General features: G+C 39.1%; 2 protein-coding genes across 6 annotated transcripts in view; both read left to right on the forward strand.

The window, feature by feature from the left end:
- The window catches only part of LOC146478081 (uncharacterized), a 29671-nt gene that overhangs the window by 4617 nt on the left and 3197 nt on the right, over nucleotides 1-21857 (forward strand). The gene's annotated exons all lie outside the window — the stretch shown is intronic.
- Nucleotides 1573-21498, forward strand: LOC146478082 (uncharacterized). 5 transcript variants are annotated; one of them, XR_014865233.1, is made up of 5 exons: nucleotides 2156-2459; nucleotides 2568-2686; nucleotides 3095-3203; nucleotides 20068-20229; nucleotides 21350-21498. XR_014865233.1 is itself a non-coding variant. In XM_085112809.1 (4 exons), exons 1-3 carry the CDS (start codon nucleotides 2207-2209, stop codon nucleotides 3185-3187), a joined length of 465 nt encoding a protein of 154 aa, XP_084968935.1. In that variant the 5' UTR covers nucleotides 1573-2206; the 3' UTR covers nucleotides 3188-3203; nucleotides 21350-21498. The 5 variants fall into 5 exon arrangements, 1 of the variants encoding a protein (XP_084968935.1); XR_014865234.1 differs by having other exon boundaries at nucleotides 20068-20218; XM_085112809.1 differs by lacking the exon at nucleotides 20068-20229 and having other exon boundaries at nucleotides 1573-2459.

Genomic DNA, 21857 nt, shown 5'->3' on the forward strand with positions numbered 1-21857 from the left:
CAAACCCTTGGAAACAGTAAGGCACCAGGCCACTGCCAAAGACCCTCTCTCCAAACATAACGGTATAACGTTAAACCCAAATAATATAAACCCAAAAGTAGTTTGTCTACACTGTAAAAACTGACTAGTTAAAATGACTATTTTAAATAGTCACGACTAATAACAATGGTCATTTTAACCATTCCTAACAGTTGAAATTGTCAACAAATTAAAATAGTTAATAGTTACCTAGGAGTACTGAAAGAAGACAAAGATGTCCTCCAAAAGATTACAGTTATCAGTTCAAAAACTACTCTTAAAGCCGGGAAAAATCCAAAATTTGAAATACCCCAAGCGCTTATTTGAGGATTTACAGTACTCATGACATGAGATTGTTTGAAATTGTATAGGTATTAATAACAAGAAAAATGAGGTGATATGACTTTCTTAATCGTAATCTCTTGCAGATAATTTTGTTGAGATGTGCCGCCCATTTACCATGAACTTGAGTTTCGATGTTTGATTCTTGTTCACTGTGACGTCAAGGCTATTTGTTGTTCACGTTCTACATCCACGACCAAATTGATGAATAAGTTCCATTTTCTTCTCTTAACTACTCTTTATTTGCGTCCCAAACACTAAGAGAAATAAGCATATTAAGTTGAAAGAATTTTAACCCTATCTTAGATCAAACCCTTGGAAACAGTAAGGCACCAGGCCACTGCCAAAGACCCTCTCTCCAAACATAACGGTATAACGTTAAACCCAAATAATATAAACCCAAAAGTAGTTTGTCTACACTGTAAAAACTGACTAGTTAAAATGACTATTTTAAATAGTCACGACTAATAACAATGGTCATTTTAACCATTCCTAACAGTTGAAATTGTCAACAAATTAAAATAGTTAAAATAACCTTTAATAATAGGTGTTTTAACCATAGAGATTAGTCATTTAACTCTGACTATTTTGATTAGTGTAAACGACCAAAATCATTAGTCATTGTACAAGTGTTTTAATTTTTTTTCCGCTTTTTTCCGTGTTCTTCGGGAGGTGTATCTTCAATTACAATTTCCATGCCTTCTTCTACTACACTGTCTTCACGACGCACGACAGGTTGATGAAGATTGACTTCTTTGTGCGCTCTTCTAAGATGGCTTTTCTAGGCATGCGCGTTCTTGAAAGTGCGTTGGCAACCAGCGAAATCACATTCGGATGAAAAAGTCAGGATTACTTTGGTGAACTTTAAGCAAATGACTCAGCATTAAAGCCATTGTCAACGAGTAAAAAGTGGAGCACTTCTGGCACCTAAGTTTGCGCGCCATAGCGCGCGTAGCCGTAGTTTAGTGAGATAGTCCTGACGGGTTTCCCACTTTTTCTAAGGTTTTCCCGCCAAAGATAAGATATTCACGTTGTTAACACTACTATTCGGAAGTTACAATATACATCAGTAAAATATTCCGGTTGGTTGTAACTGAGACATGATAACTAAATGAATAAAAATTTACTGTTACTGAAAAAAATACTGAACGTTTTCCATCCTCAAGACCACCAACAAACTCTGATAATGACCCTGACCATCGAAAACGAACTAGTGGGTTTTTTTAAATAACATTTAGTCCTTCTCATAAATGAAATAGGACTGTGAGAGCTAAATTAGTGCTCTGTTTACACACAATGCAACCCACTTGGCGATAATGGTGTAAATAGAGGATTAGTAAGATAAATGCATCCGAATAATATACAGCCGCTTCCTCTGTTCGTTTCTTTGGCTGTGGCTTTCCGTAACCTAATATGTTTGAGTGCTTTTGCGATCAATAAACATCGGTCCCTAGCTGCTTGACAAGATTACACTGAACTGAGTCGTCCTAATGTATGATTTTAGGGCGATGGATTTCAGCCAATCTGTGTGCCGGATCTAACGCCAGTGGTGATTGCAGTCGGCACAGTGCTTGAAAGTTTTTTTTTTTTTTTTTTTTTTCACTCCGACCGGGATATTCGGTGATTATGAGGTTAGCGGAGGAACCGGCGCTAGTAGTGACACTTTTCAATTCTTTTACTGATTTGTTGAACATCTCGGCCTTGAGCTTTGAAGCTAAGTTTTGAATAGAAACCGGCTTTATCAAAAAACCGCACAATCTCTGGAATTTCCTTTGGTAGTAACCAAATGACACTTTAACGGAAACCGCTTTTATTTTTAAAACAATGAACTTTTGGTTATCAAATAATGCTGTTTGGTCACGTAATTATATATAATGAAAGTCCCTTTGTGACATGTCATTCTTATGACTTGTACTGGCCAAGTCTTTCAGTTTGTGAGAAACGTCCATCCGGTGAACATTCTCCGCTGTGGATAGAGGTTTTTTCGTCCGTTTTTGTAATGGCATCAGTGCTTGATCTGTCAAAAGATTCCACCATGGAGGACATAATGGACTTTTTAAAGGAAAGAGAGTTTCATGAGCTGATAGAAGCATTCAAAGGTAAGCCGAGTTGAACTATATCCAAATGATGTCCACCTCTTAAGGGGAAGAACATACAACAGCAAATTTCATAATTGCCTCTTTTATCGTGTTTTGACCCAAATGTAGCTAACGAAATAGACGGAGAAGATTTCTTTGAGTTGGATTATTTGACGATCAATTCCATCATACCGAACCTGAAAACAAGACAACGTTTCATCGTGGCATGGACAGAGGTGACGCACGTGGTAGGTGGCTTCTCAGTGTTGACCAGTGTTACTCAAGTTTTCGTTTACATACATAAAATGAGAAGTTTTCCGAGAGAGGATCTTTTATTTCTTGTATATTTAGAATCTCTCTATGGATGAATTACAGATCGTAAATAAAAAGTTCCCGCCTAAAAGCGTTGGGGCATGGCGGTCTGCGGCATTACTCACATTATTACGTGGTTACAAAGCCATGCCTGGTTACATTGCTGCAAGCAGACCAAAAGTCATCATGCAGCGATGTATAAACCTCGAAATATGCTTCGAAAAAAAGTGATACAGAATTGAAAATCTATGGGAGATTAATTGCGTTTGAACTATTTAAATTGTCAGTCGATCGTGATGTCTGTATTAATTTATCTTGTTTTGTTATTTGTATTCTTTTTGCAGACTTTTGATGTCAATAGTGTTCGGCAGCCCGTTGAGAAAACAAGAAAAGTCTTCGAAAAGTGCCAGCTGATCATTAAAAAAGGGAAACGATAAAGACACGGAAAGCTTGGTAGGTACTTTCGTGCTGAAAACGGTACTCAAATTTGCATGTGTTGAAAGAAGCCCCGCTTGAAACCTTCCGACATTGCATAACACAATCATTGTTATTCACTGAAACTTTTTTTTTTTCACATTTTATATTCTGTTGAACCAACAATACCTGAGAAGAAAAATTCACATATTACTTAGTGTCAAGTTAGTTTTCGCCCAAATGAAAAAAGCGTGGCTCTCTTGTTTTCGCACTGCACATATACACCTTGCAATTGTGTGCTTAAAGAATGCCTTGCTTGTCCCCTTGCCATCTGGCGGTCCAAAAAAATTGGTGATTGTTGCCGGACACTTATCGGAAACCATCAATTGGGAAAGATAACACGAGATCCTTCAAAATCTAATTGATTGATTACCACAGTAAATTGTTGTTTTTTCTTTTGGTACATTCAATGTAGGGTTTTTTTAATAATTTGTGCACAAGTTTGCTTGTTCAGTTTTACTTTGATTGAAATATGTCATGCTTAAGAAAACATGAAAAACAAAATTGACCAGAGGATCTCAAATGGATATTTCTCACAAAAAAAGAGAAATCAGTTTATATCTTTTATTTTGAATTACTTGGAGGACTGAATTGTTGATAAATGAACTGAATGTTTTTTAAGTTATTTTTATTTTGTTTGATATTGTGTACATTTATGTACATGACTTACAGTGAATTTGAATAAAAACTAAAGTGTGATAAGGGTTGAAAGGCTGAACTCCAGCAGAAGCCATAGTTTTGTCAAGGCAAGATTTAATTGCTTGCCTACTGACAATTTCCTAGCTGAGGTTGTCCCTTGGGTCAGCCTTGCTTGGAGGGTTGTCCAATACTCACCACTTGTTCGGGTCGTGAAAGTGCCTTTACGACTCGTACGAGTCGTACGAGTCGTGGAACAATTGTTCCACTGGTCAGTTTAGTGCAAGTGGTGAAGTAGTTACATTTTCGTGGAATTACATGATGTTGCTTTTAATTTTTAGGGGTGCATCTCATTAGGGAGACTTAGAAAATATCAGTCCGTGGCGTAAGGCTGTAGGGCCTTAGCAATCAGTTGTCGACTCGTACGGGTCGTACGGGTAGACAGAATGTTTGACGAGTCGACAAAGTAAATTGTCGAGTCGAAAAATGCATCTCATTAGGGAGACTTAGAAAATATCAGTCCGTGTTTGTAAGGCTGTAGGGCCCTAGCAATCAGTTGTCGACTCGTACGAGTCGTACGAGTGGACAGAGGCTTTGTCGAGTCGACAAAGTAAATTGTCGAGTCGTAAAATGCATCTCATTAGGGAGACTTAGAAAATATCAGTCCGTGTTTGTAAGGCTGTAGGGCCCTTGCAATCAGTTGTCGACTGGTACGAGTCGTCCGGGTGGACAGAAGCATTGTCGAGTCGACAAAGTAAATTGTGGAGTCGAAAAATGCATCTCATTAGGGAGACTTTGAAAATATCAGTCCGTGTTTGAAGGCTGTAGGGCCCTAGCAATCAGTTGTCGACTCGTACGAGTCGTACGGGTGGACAGAAGCATTTTCGAGTCGATAAATAAAAGTAAGTTGTCGAGTCGAAAAATGCATCTCATTAGGGAGACTTAGAATATCAGTCCGTGTTTGTAAGGCTGTAGGGCCCTAGCAATCAGTTGTCGACTCGTACGAGTCGTACGAGTGGACAGAGGCTTTGTCGAGTCGACAAAGTAAATTGTCGAGTCGAAAAATGCATCTCATTAGGGAGACTTTGAAAATATCAGTCCGTGTTTGTAAGGCTGTAGGGCCCTAGCAATCAGTTGTCGACTCGTACGAGTCGTACGGGTGGACAGAAGCATTTTCGAGTCGATAAAGTAAGTTGTCGAGTCGAAAAATGCATCTCATTAGGGAGACTTAGAATATCAGTCCGTGTTTGTAAGGCTGTAGGGCCCTAGCAATCAGTTGTCGACTCGTACGAGTCGTACGAGTGGACAGAGGCTTTGTCGAGTCGACAAAGTAAATTGTCGAGTCGAAAAATGCATCTCATTAGGGAGACTTAGAAAATATCAGTCCGTGTTTGTAAGGCTGTAGGGCCCTTGCAATCAGTTGTCGACTCGTACGAGTCGTACGAGTGGACAGAGGCTTTGTCGAGTCGACAAAATAAATTGTGGAGTCGAAAAATGCATCTCATTAGGGAGACTTTGAAAATATCAGTCCGTGTTTGTAAGGCTGTAGGGCCCTAGCAATCAGTTGTCGACTCGTACGGGTCGTACGGGTGGACAGAAGATCGTCGAGTCGACAAAACAAATTGTCGAGTGGAAAAATGTATCTCATTAGCCGGGGAGTCTGAAAATATCAGTCCGTGTTTGCAATTCGGCAGAAGGGCTGCAGCCAGTACCGGAATCGGTTGTGTAGTCGTACAGGTGGACTCAAACATTGTTTGCGAGTGTAATAATTCATCTATTTGGGGCGTCAGACTTGGGATATCCTGCACGATTTGTCGATTTGTAAGGCAGGAAGGACGTAGCAATCGGTTGTAGTCGAACAGTACGCGCGGACACAAGCATCGTCGAGTCGACAAAGAAATGTTGATTGGAGAACGCACGCTTTGGCAGTGTTAGAAAATATCCCCAATTTAGTTTAGGTAAAATTGCCGAGCAATCTGTTGTGGCTTTCGGGTTTTGGCATAACATTTAATGCGGTTTTGTTTGGCATTTGTGGGAACGACTTTAAAACATCAATATGCCCGTGCCACCTTATGACGAGGGAACCTGGTGCGAGTGTTTATAAAGGTACGTAATTCGCCAATATGGCGGTTTCTTGAAGTCATTATGCTACAGAAAAATGTTTCGGAGGTAAGATATTGATACTGCGTAATTGTTATAAGTATGAAGAAAGCAAAATTTCATTAGTTAGTTAATTAAGCTTAAAGTTAGGTGCGTGATAATTGTAGAATTGAAGGTAACTTGCGGGGAACGTAACTTTTAATTTTAGTGGATGTAGGCGGAATTTAGGTTGTTGTGGGGGGATTTAAGAGGGAATGTCTACTAAGACCGAGCGAAATCTTAAAAAAGTGGCACATGATGAAAAAATCAAAACTCTGCATATTCCGTCCAGAGATACTCCATACTAGTTTAAAAAACGTGGTGGGATTTTTTTCCCGAAATATATTTTTTAAACCGGGAAAAATAGAAAAAACAGTGACGGCCCCTCGTGGTTTGAAAAACACCCGAAATAAACATGGTTCACACCTTCTCGTAAACTTCGTTCTGTTCAATTCGCATCAAAGAAAACCCAGTTTTCTTCTTAAAAATTTGCTTTTGAAGTGTTTATTAAGTATCTAAGTCCAAAAATACTTCAGTGGATGAATTTTCCTGGTCATGAGGAGCCACAAAAAATCTCAAAAATTCGCTCCCTCCAAATTCTGAATTTGGCGCACTTTTTTAATAGAAAATTTCGCGATCCGGTAAAACACTAAAACCCTTCAAATTTAGAATTATATATTGAGGAAGTATCTTTCTAAAACCAGGTTTAAAAAATAGTTTCGGGCTTTTTACCAGCGCCGAGCATTAGCGGTCTCAAAATCACGAAAATCGCAATATCAACGTGTAAACAAACTGCACATGACTGCAACCAAACTAAGAGAAACTATTGAAATTTCAAGTAGTTTACCTCGGCATTCGGCTTTAAACCACCGGTGAAAGGTCATGTTTCGCTAACTGCAATAAGGCATTGTCTAAATAAGATATTTGGTTGGGTTTGTATCCTTTCATTATTATATAGCCATCTTGATGTGTGAAGTCAACAAGATAAAGTATCATCGCTTATTGCGATGGAACGACAATAAACTCAAATGACTTACCATCAGACCACTTCTTTTCGACTTGAAGATCGTTTAAAATGGAGCTGAGTTTGATTTTCTTTGAATTTCGAAACGGTTTTTTTTTGTTTCGAGCTGTCGTTTCGAGATCCGTTCGCAGGATTTACTTGAAGCGAAAGCACTCGTGGATTAATTCGACTCTGTTTATGGCCGAGGTCACGCAATAAAATGTCACGCTTTTTTAATTCACGTGACGTTAGGTTTGACTATGTTAGGAAAAAAACACAGGGAAAACGTGTGTCCTGACATGCTGAAAACGAAAAAGAAATTAAAAACAATGTAATCTTTACCAAAGTGTGGATAGGACCGATGATTTATAGCTGAATGTTTTTATCATCTATACACACCAAAAGGACAGAGCCACAAAGCAAGCCTTGCTAAAGTATGATACTCTGCATTTTGATGAGGTGAAACCTTGGGGAACACTTTTCTTGTTAGAACAACTAAGTATTAACGCCTTGGTTTTCGCCTTCGTGCAAAAGTCACTACGGTCTCAACCCTGACTGTTCTCTTGAGGACAGGACAAAACAATGTTATCAGCCGGAAAAAAATCACTCCTCACTACTGACATGCGCATCCTTGACAAAGAGAATGCAGTTTGTCGATGTATGGCTTTTTCCATCGAATTGTTACAGCTGAGAGGTCAATGCCAAAGGAAATACGAATTTCCTAACGGTAAATGAAAAATAGGGGTGAGGCGGGGGTTGGGTTAGCGCGTGCTCATTTTCCCGAACAGCCGCGCGTTGTCGTCTTTTGGTTCATCATCCACCAGTACTTTCTTCGAGGCAAGGTGCAAGAAGAAACCTGCTGTTAAGGTTGCTAGCTACTTCAGCACACATCGATAATTGATCTTGAACTGGATCATTTGTCACAGCAATACATTCTAATAAATTAAATAATGGTTTGTTTCACGATGTAGTCACTGCAAGTGTCGCATACAGGGTCTGTTTTACTTCCGGTTTGCTGTCAAATAGGACTTGTGAACTAGAACCGAGTTCTTCGTAACGCACTTGACTTGAGTATCCATACCATATCTAGTCTGTTGCTCTCTTACTGACTATGCTGACCACCGGTAACAGCGTGGTTTGTCCCGCAAGCTTCTCCGCATAGTCGACTGAAGCTCTGCCAAAGGACTTCTCGTCTCGTGCTCTAGGGAGTGCTGGTGTCGGCCACATGACAACCGCTTCCATCACGTCTAGCTGTCATATGACGTCATTCTCCGTTGCAGACCCCAGAGGAGACATGCTTGAACGTACGATCTCTCCTCGGAGTCTCATAGCCGACATTGCCATGCCTTTTATACCTGTGAAGTTATGGAGGGGGATTCCCTCCCCCTCTCCGTCTCCAGAAGACAAAAAAGAAAAAAAAAGGAGTTCTAGATAGGATTTGAGCTATGCTGACATGCGAAGGAATATACCATGTATACTGAATCGCGCACTTTGGTTTTCGGACAACCAAAACTGATTACTCTTCAGGTTGCCCTAGGACGTCGACCCTTGCAGCATCTTGGTTGATAGAGCGCCGGTCAATGGGCCTTCCATGACGATGTAAAGATGTTTGCCTTTGCTTGCTTCACAGTCAATGCAAAACCCTCTTTAAGTTCGTTTAGCACATCAACGGTGTGCTGCGACATCAAAATGTTTATCACTAGAGAGCTGGCGACGCAGCGTGTCTGGTGAACGTATTGCGCGAGACAGGGCGCCTGTCTCATGTGATGTTATTTCTTGGCATGTACCTGACAGGAGCCACCCCTTGTCCACCATCAAAGTTCGTCCGCTCGCATTTTCCGATGGGCGTTTTAGGTGAGACCTAAGAGGGCTGACGTCTGTAGATGCCAAGTACGAATTTAGTGCGTCTATAGACCTAAATGTATCTCCTGATGTGATATAATAAAGTTATTTTATGTTCTGAATCTGAACTGTGCAAAAGGACGAGCCAAAGGGGGTCCTATATTTTTCTGCGGCCTAGCCTTTCACACCTAAATTTTAACTCTTATTATCGTTTCACACATACTGTGTACTATGAGTAGAACCCCCCCCCCCCCCCCAATCCCCTCGGGCTCGATCAAATGCTTGCAGTTTCTGGTACTGTTTTTGGTGTCGCCACGGTAGCTTCCGCAATAGGCCTGCGGTCACGGCATATACCTATGCAAAAGATTGCTAAGCTCACTTATTGATTTATGTAGTGATTAGTTCAAAGTTCAAAACACCAGCGCTGTCCCCTAAAATGACGACTGCGTGGGTCCAGGCTACGTTTGGATTGCACTGTTTCCAAACTAAATTGGCCCATTGTTCTCAAATCAGTTACAGAGGAGGCCAGCGTATATGACAAAATTAAGGTGTACTTACCAATTCAAGAGCCCAATGGAATCAGTACACCGGTTTGTCGCAATAAAGCTATGGACTCCGACTTGCCTATCCCACGGTCTGCTTTTCTCACCTTGTCAGTATTGCAGTATGTTAAGAGAGCCCATGCGGATCTCGTCATTGGTTAGCACCTCTGCACCGGCCAATTTCTCACTGAGATGGGATAGGTTAGACTTTCTCAAAGTCCGTTTTCGTGGGAGTCCAGTCAGGCGCTCGGCTCACGACTCCGTCGCCCTGTTGGTCACTCTTTCGGTGTATATTAAGAAGACGACTTGTGGCAAGTCTACAATGGTCTACACAGAAATGTAGCGGAAGAAAGAATCACGCGCGCGCTAGGATAAGCTCAACTTCGGAGTAAACATCATTTATTCGAACACTGCTAGTGTTGTCCCGAAACGTATTTGTCCTGTGAAATTTCACGAGGTATGCATTAAAGTGCCCTAGCCAGCCACGCCTTTGTTTTTGTTTATATGCGAGAGTTTGGCTATTATATTTTATTTGGAGCATGTCGAAATGAACGAAATCACTGTGAAACTACTAAAGATAATGAAACATACTTTCAGGAACAGAAAGCAATAAGATTTAGCTTCACCATGCGATATCAATAATTTTGATGGCATCGAAAATGGCGGAGGCTGACTAGGGTCCTTTAAGTTTGTTGTTGTCTTAACGTTTTTGCACTAGAGTTACACCAACGAAAGATTTGAACGGTTTACTAAAACACTTTTTTCTGTTTGACCACATTGTCAGATCATTGAAGCATCCGCAAATCTTACACGCTGATTTCACCCGGTCACAACCGAAATGGCCGTTAGAATGATTGAAATTATCAGAAAATTCTTTAAACGCAGCGTAAATACAAAAAAATACGAGTGTTTTATAATATAGAAATTTTGTATATTTGGTAATTGTTGCAGCATCATCATTGTGTGTCCATCAGGTGCGTGACGATATTTCAATCAGTGTTTATAAGAACACAACAGATCATTGTAACTAAAATAAACACATTAAAAAAAATATAAGTGCTACAGCTCAGAGAAAATTAACGATTAAACAGAAAACTGAACTTTTTTAACGATCTTGTTAACGAAGAATTGATGCACCCAACCCTTTTTCAGGTACATTATGTACTGTTATCATCAGTGATCACGGAACTCCTTATCTGTCTGTATATCTTTTATCTTGTTTATAGCTGTTATTTATGTTGGCAAACCGACACATGCGAAAAGAACGAACGTCATTCTGGTTGAGAAACTAAAAAAGTTCTCCTTAAGTCACAATTTTCTTATATCACCTTATACCGGTATCTGTTCAATTTCCTCTCGTTCTGAACATCATTCAAGTAATTATCTTTGCTGAATAAGCCATTCACGCACACGCCATGACCGTCGTGAAATATACAACCTGAATCGAACATCACTGTTCACGGAGAAATCCAAAATCCGCGTTAATGCGTGAACAGTCACGTTTGCATGTTCAAATAACTTTAAAGGAACTAGTTTTAGACGCCCTGATGTTCGGATTTTTATTTTTATTATTTTTTTTTTCGATCTCGGCCATATGTAAGAAAAACCAATCACTCCGAAGGAAGCCGTTGCGTGACCGAAACAAGTACAGTCAAAAGAGTCGAAGACGGAAGATTATAAAGTCCGGCGGTTTCTGAGATGACTGTGGAGAGCTTGAAAATAAGATATTTCTGTTAATATTTTCTATGAGCCGACAGGGTTTTGTTACTGTCAAAGGATTTTTGCCCCTTCAATTCAGTGGCATTTGCCAAGTGACGTGAATGCGATAAGCAGAAGTCATTAGTCACTGAAGGAGATCAATTATCAACCCTTCGAGCTATGATGGCTTTGTATGGTACATTAAGCGAAGAAACTGATACTTAGATGACATCTTATTCAAGGTGAGCTAAATATGAGCTTTCTGTTGTTTGGTCCATCGTAATATTGAGGGAAACAACAAAAAAATTACAAAAGTCTTCGGTGATTTTGACAGAAACATGTTTATCGCTTACAGTTGTTGACAGATAATGTTGCAATTATCGGGATTTTGAGAGCGTTAGTTCTCAGCGCTGATAGAAAGCCCGAAACTGATTTTTAAACCTGGTTTTAGAACGGCATTTAGTCAATCAAGAATTCTAAATTTCAAGTGATTCGGTGTTTTACCGGGTAGGGAAACTCTCTCCTGAAAAAGTGCGCCAAATTGAGAATTTCGACTAAGCCAATTTTAGTAACTTTCGGTACCTTCCCCATGACCTTCAAAACTAAAGCAGAGATCTATTATTGGCCTCAAACGATTCGTAAACACTTCAACTGCACATTTCCAAGCTTAAAATGAGGTTTTTTATCTATGCGAATTAAACTGAGCGAAGTTGAGAGAAGGTATGGGCCACGTCCATTTTGGGTGCTTTTATAGACAATTGGGCCCGAAGAGATTTTATTCAATTTTTCTGGGTTTAAAAAAGAATTCCGAGAAATCAAAACCACCACGTCACTAGAGCTTCCATAGGGTATCCTTAGTCAAATTGTGAAGGACTTTCATTTTTTATCATGTGCCACCCCTCGCTCGGTGTTAGTAGACATTCCCTCTTAAGGTTACATTATGGTATTGTGGGTGTAATGTTAATACAGTCGAATCCTTTCCATATGGACACCGAAGGAACCATGCATAGTGTGCATATTAATGGTGCCGTATAAGCAGGTTGTGTGAATTAAGTCATGGGCTCAAGAAGCATTATGTGTCTGGACTAACTATCTTTCATTGTTAATCGTAGTGAACAACTTATAACGGAAGATAATTTGTTCAGGTGGATAATGCATCTTATGTATGTCTTTATACTACACACAAATAACCAGACGAGCAAGAAATGTTTGTGTAAGTTTGGCCAGATGATAATGCATCCTCCAGTATACATGCAGAAACTAAGAATAGCGTGTTTTATGTGCCTTCACAAAAGATGGGGTTCATTGAAGACAAAGTTGACGAAAGAGTGTCTGTGTAAGTGCGTCTAATGTCCTATGACAATTTAGTTGATGGGGCAATTAGAAAGTGTGTTGTATTTAAAAAGAACTATGTGGTTTTCCCAGGGAAAAGAGACAACTGTGCCTAATAACAGGGTGCCCATATTAAGGGGGTGGTATAAAGAGGGTCCTCAATAGGGTTCTTCAATCCCGCCATCCCGAACAAAATTTTCCCCCAATCCCGTAATCCCGACCCCTGTTTTGGCCCAATCCCGATCCCGGCCATTTCTTGAAACATTCTTTGTTATGGGTTTACCTAAAAGGCAAAATGTGAAATCCAGAATATAAAAATTGAAATTTGTCAACAGTGGTATTCTAAGGCAGTTTCTTAAAGTGAAAGCTGTTAAACACACCAAAACAGCACTTATCTATTAACTTGATGTCTACAACAAATCTCTGTATATTTGCCAAAATATGACGACTCATATACATCTCTCTCCCCTAGCTCTTATGATCACAAGCCAATCAACGTACTTCAAGTTACACGGAAAAAGTAAAGCAAAAGAAAGTTCTTACTTTTATTAAGGCGATTCCATTGGGAAATATCTTTCTTATTGATTGACTTCCTTTTTTTTTCATAAAAGATCATGCTAATTGCAATGGATCATAACTATACTAAAAAAAAAAAAAAAACGTTTTGACACCTTAATCTTTTCATACCACTTTAAACAGATTTGCCCAGGAAAAGTGGCAAAACACAATGACTGCTGAATTCAGGATTCCGTGTATTTGATTTTAGATAAGTGTTGTCTGATGTGTGTTTTAAAAGCTTTACGCTTGAAATGGACTGCCACAATAAACGCCATAGGTTTAACTGCAGCATTGAAATCTCAGGCATTTTTTTTGAAAATTCACCGGGCTCTTGACGGATTGTAATTTTACCGGGAAGGGAAGTTTGGCTCGATGATAATTTTCCTAACAAACTCTGTCAACCTTGTTTTTACAAGATAAAAGAAATTATGAATTGCAGTCTTAAATGGAAAAGAGTCTATCTTCGCAGGGGCTTTCGTTGGCTGAGACAAAAGTGAAAGAGCTCGCAAGTTCTACGCCATTGAATGGCCAAATTTCCCGAGCCTATCGGTGCAAACTGCTTCTCGCCCAAGTGGCGATCACATGGCTGGAGCATTCCTCACAAATTTCTAACTTGTAATAAAGTACAGCTCCTCAGCTCCTTTAGCTTTGCGATATAAGGCAGCACTGAGAAGGCCTCTATTTCATGTATGTTGGTATCTAGCAGCAGTGTAAAATATGTTCTTTCTGTTTGAGTTCAATTCAATGAGAAGATGACAGGATCCACCATCTCTAAGGAATTTGAAATTATATCTCTTGTTTTCTCTGTTGCTGTTACTCTCAGTGCATTTGGAAACATGGCACTTAGCATACCTAGGAACAGGTCTAAAAATAATTATTTCCCTATGAATATTATTAATTATTAACAGTGTTTAATATGCAGTTATTTTGCAACTTCTGTTTTTTTTGGGGGGGGGGGAGGTGGGGGGAGAGGGTGGTGGCAGAATTTGGGAAATTACCTACTTGAAAGTGAAAGAAGGCAACACAAATAATTTACATGTGCAATGTCATCCCTTCAAATCTAATACCTGCTAGAATTATCCTTCAGACATAAAAAGAGTGTCACTGAAAGTATGAAAATTCCTTTAAATTATATTTTATGTCACAATAGAAATAATTTATTGCATTCAACATTTGGTCTTTTTTAGAACAACTTTTTAATTTACTTAATATTTGGAACACTCATTCAACACAACTAAGTCTCTTGAAGGCTACAGACACTTAACATGATTAAACACATAAATGTCAATGTGTATTATAATAAGTGAATGAGTTAATGTGTGCTGAAGTCAAAATGGGTGAATTTATAGCAGAGATGGATAATCCAACCCGATAAATCTGTATAGTAGTTAATTTGCAGGTATAAATAATAGAGATGGAGTGTTACTAGTTTGTCTCTAAACCACAACGCGGACTCAAGATTGGGATCTGGCAGCCTTTATTACAACCTAAACTAACCGTTACATAATACATATACTTAATATTGATCGGATCATAAATAATAAACTGGTACAAACAATAGCCCATAGTAACAATTCCATTTTTTTTTTTTAAAGATCATAAGATAACATAGTCCCTATAACGATAACACAACAACAAAAACTGACAAGGCTGCCCTGGAGTGGGTGGGTGGGCAAATTTTTTACCACTAAGGCCTATAACTGCAGACTGCTATAGCTTAATATAAGTTGCTGAAGCCCGATGCTGTTCTTGCTACAGCTCACATTGAATGAGAATATGGTTGACTAAGCCTTATCATATACAGATCTTGAAACTTGTGTCCATAGACAATGACTTTAAAAACATCAAATCATTGTCCCTTTTTAAGGCAAAGCTTAAAAGTTTGTGAATGATGATTTTTTACCTATTTTTAAATTCGTTTAACCTTGTGAAATAATTTTTAGGTAATTTTATTTTTTATTTCATTTTTAATTTGCAGGGCCCCACTGAAAACCGCCAAGGCGAGTGGGCTCCCTGGATAAATATTATTATTATTATTATTATTATTATTATTATTATTATTATTATTATTATTATTATTATTATTATATGATTCGCTAACCTTAATCTTGTGATTATCATGCTGCATACCTAGACTGTTAGGTCACTGGCTTGTGACCCACATGCACATTTCATAACTAGTGATTAGCCTGATAAGTCGAGATAAGGCCCCCAGGTCCCGCACCCTGTCGACAGGTTGTTGTCTAGACTTATATTAATAACGAGTTATCAATATTCACAATAATCCGTCATCTGTGTATAACAGTATGGGCACAGATTATCCTTCTAATGGAATTCATGTATTAAAATTATTAAAAGCATAATTGTTAATAGAACTGAGTGGAGTGCAAAGTTCAATATTTAATAATTTATTACACCCATCACACTTCTTTTTGTTGATGTTAATATTTATTGATCTGCTTCAAGAAACCCGATTTTTAAGTGGTTATTATTATTTCACTTTATTTTCATGCGGCTAAAGGGATGCGATTTGGAGACAAAAAAAGTGCGATTCTTGAATAAACCACACTGTTGAGAGCCAATCAGATTGCAAGGATCACCAGTGGTTTTAAAATAGGTGTAATAAATATCATAGAAACAAATTATTGAATGATCCATCAGATGGTCCATCTGTATTATAAATCGAGCCCTCGAAACAGCAGTTCCTTCCTAAAAATGCGAACGTACTGTAGTCATTTTCCTATTAATGATTTGCATAACATTGTACAACTTTAAATGATATAATGACAGATTAACCCTCAGAGGTTTGTATAGTGTGATTTAAGCTGATCACTAAGTATATAGTTCTAGAGTAGCTTTATGTTTATTGTGTAAAGAAATAGAATAAAACTTGTTACCATTCTGCAATGAGATGTGCCTCATCAACTACGGCTGCTTTGATCTTTTCCCTAATCTCAACACTGTCCAAAACCTTCCTATTTCTTTCCAATAAACTTAAATACACTTAATATTCCTTCCATTTGGAATACAGAGAAGTCTAACGATTCGCCTCAAAGAATCATTGCAGATGGTAGTTTCATGCTGTCAAGTATGATATCTGATCCCGCCCGCATCAGCGCATTCAACGGCGATGCGACCAAAATAATGGAGTCACTAACCTCCAGTCATGAATCAACACAAAGGGCAAAAGCTGGAATATCAAGGATTTGTCGAAGGCAGAGAGCACCTGACACATCCCTCCTTTTCTCGAGAATAATTCTAATTGCGTTCCCAAGCTGCTTACAAAGAGAAATCGTTTCCAAAATAAGAAGACGCAGAACATTCGCCATCTCAATAAACTTATCGCCTCTGGCAGCCGCCATGTTATTCTCACTAAATTTAATGACATTTCAAGACTTCATACATAAACACCGGAAGTCCTAGAATCTAGGACTTCCGTAATCCTGTCCCCAGAGCCACTTGGTTCTCATGCTCAGCCTCCAGCGGCTAAGAGGACCAGGCGGCTCTGGGGACGAGAATGCACGAACCAGGGAAGTGAAGAGGAGAGACCCTGGGAACGAGATTGTGGTTTGGCGTGGGCTCCTGCCGACGCTTCAATTCGCAACGGTTGCCTAGTTACAAGAGCGAAGTGTACCACCCTAGCCATTACCGTTTGTTTTAAAACAAGCCGTAAGACAAACACACATTTATTTCTTCTTTACTTCATTGCCTCTATCGTTGCCTTCTGTTTTCGTTGATATTTATTTCTGTTCCATACTTCTATTTATGTTTTGTGGTTCCGCATTTGGTCACAAGTGAAAACTGATCATGAAGCCCTTCCTGTTTTCGACACAGGGAAGGAAACGAACTTGACCAATAGAAAGGTGAGATGAAATTAGAAATCATTTTAAGACATTGGAGGTGTTTGATGTCAACTATAACAACTTACTATTGACCACCGGGCAACGCGAGTCCTTTGTTTATTAAATAAAAGGAAAGAACAATGAAGAAAAGGAAATGATCGAAATTCAGAGGTTTCTTTTTTTAATAAGGCATTTAAAAAAGTAATAAGGAATTTAAAATCAACCAGCGCGCTGATAAAGCGGATTAAAACAACTCCGTCTTATGCCAACTTAACAGCAAACCGAGCGACTGGTAGATGTGATAGTGTTGATGGGAACCGGTTGAATAGACTCGAGCCGATTGTTTGCGGCAAATTTACCAACAATAGCTAGTGCGATTACATTGAATAACTGTTGATCCAAACAATCAACCTTTCTGTCGAGGGAAGGTGACAAAATTGTAATTGAGGGTATTTAAACCATGACGCTGGATTGGAGCTTTCATAGAGCACTTTTCAAAAGGACGCGTGATGGCAACGCTACGTCTGTATCGAGAAGAAACTCGTTTACTGTCACGAGCAGAAGTAGTGGAGGAAAGAAGGCAGTTGACGAGAGTAATTGACGGAGACGCATTCTTTCCTTTAAAATCGTGGCCAAAGGAAATGCGGCTCATATTCTGGAGATCCCATGGGTGACACCGAAACCTTCAAGTTGGTTCCCTTTCTCATCGGCAACGGTTCAACGGTTGTGAGCCAACCCTTATCAGAAGATGGATAATGCTGGCGCAACACTGGGCGGACTCAACAGTTAAAGCAGAAAAGAGGGCAAGACAAGTAGACTTTGTCCTCAACAATGCCGAGCAGAAAAGCCATCTGTGGTTCTACTTTGACGTAGACTTCAACAAACTTCTGTACCTCAATGGGTTACCGAAGTAAAAGAGAGTCATTACAAAATGAACTCTCACAACGGCTCCTTTAGGAGCCACCAAATGCCACTAAAGTTATTGACCAATACTACCGTTCAGTCTACTGTTACCATAAAATACTAATTTTAATCTATAGTATTCTGCATTAGTCATCAGGAAAACGCGTTTCCTTGTTCCAGTCGATTGTAAGGTTTTGTTTTGTAAGAAACGCAGCATTTAGTTTCTCACACTAAAGAACGAAGAAAACATATATTTGTTGTATTTTACAGCATCAGCCCTGTAGTTTAAATTTTGTTTACTTCTAGTTTATTTTCTGTTTCAACGAGAAACGCATCATTTGGTCGCTCACGCTGATAGAACGAGAACGAGATATATACACATGTAGCGCGGTTGTTTCGGTTCATGGATTGAAGAGCGAGATATATTCATGTGTAGGGCGCTTGTTTCGGCTCATGGATTAAAGAACGAGGTATTTTCATGTGTAGCGTGCTTGTTTCGGTTCATGGATTAAAGAACGAGGTATATTCATGTGAAGTGCGCTTGTTTCGGCTCATGGATTAAAGAACGAGGTATTTTCATGTGTAGCGCGGTTGTTTCGGTTCATGGATTGAAGAACGAGATATATTCATGTGTAGCGTGCTTGTTTCGGTTCATGGATTAAAGAACGAGATATATTCATGTGTACTGCGCTTGGTTCGGCTCATGGATTAAAGAATCCGTACTTAATGAGATGCAGTTTCACCACTTGAACGAGTCGTACGACTCGTGCGAATCTGCCAGGCCAGGACCTCCTTTAATGAGATACAGTTTCACCACTTGAACGAGTCGTACGACTCGTACGAATTTGGCAGGCCAGGACCTCCTTTAATGAGATGCAGTTTCACCACTTGAACGAGTCGTACCACTCGTACGAATTTGGCAGGCCATGACCCCCTTTAATGAGATGCAGTTTTACCAAATCAAACGTCATGTTATTTTCATTAAAAGTATCACACTCACCACTTGGCTCGTACGACTGGTACGAGTCGTAAAGGCACTTTCACGACCCGAACAAGTGGTGAGTATTGGACATGACTGCTTGCTTGGGCTATAATCTGCAGCCTACGGGTTCTTGCTTTCTTTTTTTACCTGGCTCACATTTTTATAGAATAAATTTCCATCAGTGATACCAAATTCAAAATTAATTTTCCATTCCAATCAATATTTCGCCTGATTCTAAACATTTGAGCTGCAACACCACTCAGAAGAAACCTGCAGTCAACATTTCAGTGCTCCAAGAGTGGAAAGAAAAAGAGAAAAAGTAGGCAAAGGAAGAATCACATAAATCGAAAAAAACTCTCAACATTTTTGCAATCCAATGCAGCAAAGAAAGTAAAAGAAAAAGTAATTGACCTTGAAAATAACTGTAAGATCACCAAGCAAATAGCAAATGGCTATTTTTATAAATGGAAGAAAACAAAAGAAGAAAATAATAGACTTCTATATTTTGCTAGCGGTACATTGAAGGACGTAGGCATTCCATAAACCATGATTTATTACGAAAAATTTGCTTGAAGTAGAAAAGGACATTGTTCTAGGAAAGGGTACATTTGGGAGTTGCTTTAAAGGTAAATATAAAGGTATAGATGCCTGTTTGAAATGTTTTTTAGCGAAGAGCGTTTTGTGAGATCCATCTTGATCAATGAAGCAAAAGCCATGTTAAATCTTATTCCTCACTCTAGTTTTCCCCTGTTTTTGGGAGTTTGCATGGAGAATTTATTGGCATTAATAAGGAAAGTGTAACTTCAGATGACTTTTCCAGGAGACTTAAATCAGTGAAATGGTTAGAATCATGTTCACCAGATCATTTATTACTGACAATGATTGAGGGGCTGCATGCAATTCACCTTTCAGGTTTTATTCATAATGACATGAAGCCTAATAGTGTTATGGTTGATGCAAGAGATCTTCATTATAATGCTGTTGTCATTGACTTTAGAAAAGCATACCCACTTCACAAAGGAATATTTTACAAATTACCAAATAAAATGGAAAAGCAGAAACATTTAAAAAGGTATCCTCACATGGAACTTGAACTGATAGCTGGTGATTCACCACAAAATGTTTTGACTGATATTTATTCACTAGGCTATACAATAAAGAAGGTTTTGACTGAAAAATTTGGTGACAGTGTTCACCACCTAAAAGACATTTCTTTGAGTTGTATGAGCTGACAGGCTGGCAAATAGACCGGGACTTGATTATTTATCAAGAAAAACAGCATGTTGTTTGTATGTTAGTAAGATAGGTGTCCAAAAATAAATTGTTATTTGAATTCTGATTGTGTTTTGTCTGTTTCAACACATAGTGGGAACCTGATGTTAAGCAAGGCTTAGCAAAGGGCTTCCTCTCGCCAGGCAGAACAACAAAATTCCCTTGTTCATCAGTTATGCACAACAATAATGGCCCAGACACCAGTTTTGCACTTCAGTGAGAGGGAGCATGTTGCCATGCTGTTGGTACAGGCCATGTAAGTATTTTAATAATTCCAGACCTTTAGCCCTAATGTTACCAGACGAATTTTCCTTTCTGATTTTCACACATTGTTTCTAAAAATAAATTAGACTTTTATTTCTTTGATGATGATTACCTTAACCCTTTCACTTCCTGGGTAATTTAATAATGGAGACGTGTAATGTAGCACCAACATTTGAGTATGTAAACAAAATCCTGATCATCACATTGGCCGTTAACAGTTTGCACTCAAAGCTTTGCCAACTGTTCCTTTTATTGCAGTCTTCACTCAACTTAGTCTCCCTCGCAGCCGTTCTGTGTCTTATCAAAAATGCTCCTCCCCACAAACTGCTGCTCACGTTCCAGCCACATTCCTTTCCCGATTTTAGCCAATCACAGCTACAGTTCCACTTACTGGAACTTATCTCTTGCCCGTGATTTATCGTCAGATGATAGATGTAAGAATCACGTTTAAATAGCCCACTTTGAAAAAGAGTGATGGTCTGGGTCGAGAGTAGATGCCCAAGCGATTGCGGGAAGGTTTGGGGGACGTTGCTTATTGTCATCATCCCCTCAAACAATCCCACAATTACTTGGGCAGTTACTCTCGACCCAGGCCATCACTCATTTGCAAAGTGGGCTATGGGGTTGAAGTTACATATCTGTGCGACTCCCACTGTGCATCCGTTGTGTTGATAAGAGCCTTTTCAGTTTTGCTTTTACAAGCGTGTCATAAAACAATTTTCCTTTTGTATATTAAGAGATTCTTCCCTTTTGATCAAAATGCAATGCCACCGCTATGCGTAATGGTGTTTGTATTGATTGCCAGGGGGGAAAGGAATAAAGATAGGCCTGTGTGACTCCCACTCGTGTATTTTTAGCCATGTTCAGTTATAGTGTTGCTCTAATGAGTATGTCTTTTAGGGAACGCCCTCTCTTGTATGAGATTAGTGGCCGTTCCTTAAAAATCTCTCTGAGCTTTGGTTGTTGCTCTATTAATGCCATTTGCTCATAAGGATTTCCTTTAAGTTTGGCACTGATGGATGATATTGTGTTACAAATGGCTGTTTGTAGTTTGTGATTGTAAGTAATGTCCAGGATTTACAGTCACAACAAATCATTTTTTGTTGTTGCAGAATGACTCAGATTTGGGTGCAGAAGATGAAATAGCGGCAACAACAGCACCCCATCTCATTTCGACGGGGGCAAGTGTTGATGATATCCAGTCACTGGTGTTGGCAGCCATAGGAATGGTAGTCTGCCGTTTCCAAAAAAATCAACATTTTAAGTTGATTGAACTTAAATTTAATTTTAAGTTGAATCAACACATTGATTGCAAGCTACTATAGCTTTAATGCTGACTACCCAAAGGGCCAGGGTGGTCATAGCAAGAATGTTTATTTATTTCTTGAGTATATTTTAATACCTGAGTCAAGACGGAGCAGTCACGCACTGCCGTTAAGTGTTGAAGCAGTGGTAGGCAAGATGAGTAGAATGGCATAGAAACCACTCCACTTTCTTCCATAGAATTGAGTCTGAGATTGGCCAAATGTATGCAGTTTGAGATATATTGAAGAACGTTGAATTTTAGCAAGTTTACAATGAAAAAAGTAAAACCTTTGTGCATGATCAAATTGAATTGTT

The sequence above is a fragment of the Pavona decussata genome, unplaced genomic scaffold, assembly GCF_977016875.1.
Source record: "Pavona decussata unplaced genomic scaffold, jaPavDecu1.1 SCAFFOLD_67, whole genome shotgun sequence".
NCBI lineage: Eukaryota > Metazoa > Cnidaria > Anthozoa > Scleractinia > Agariciidae > Pavona > Pavona decussata.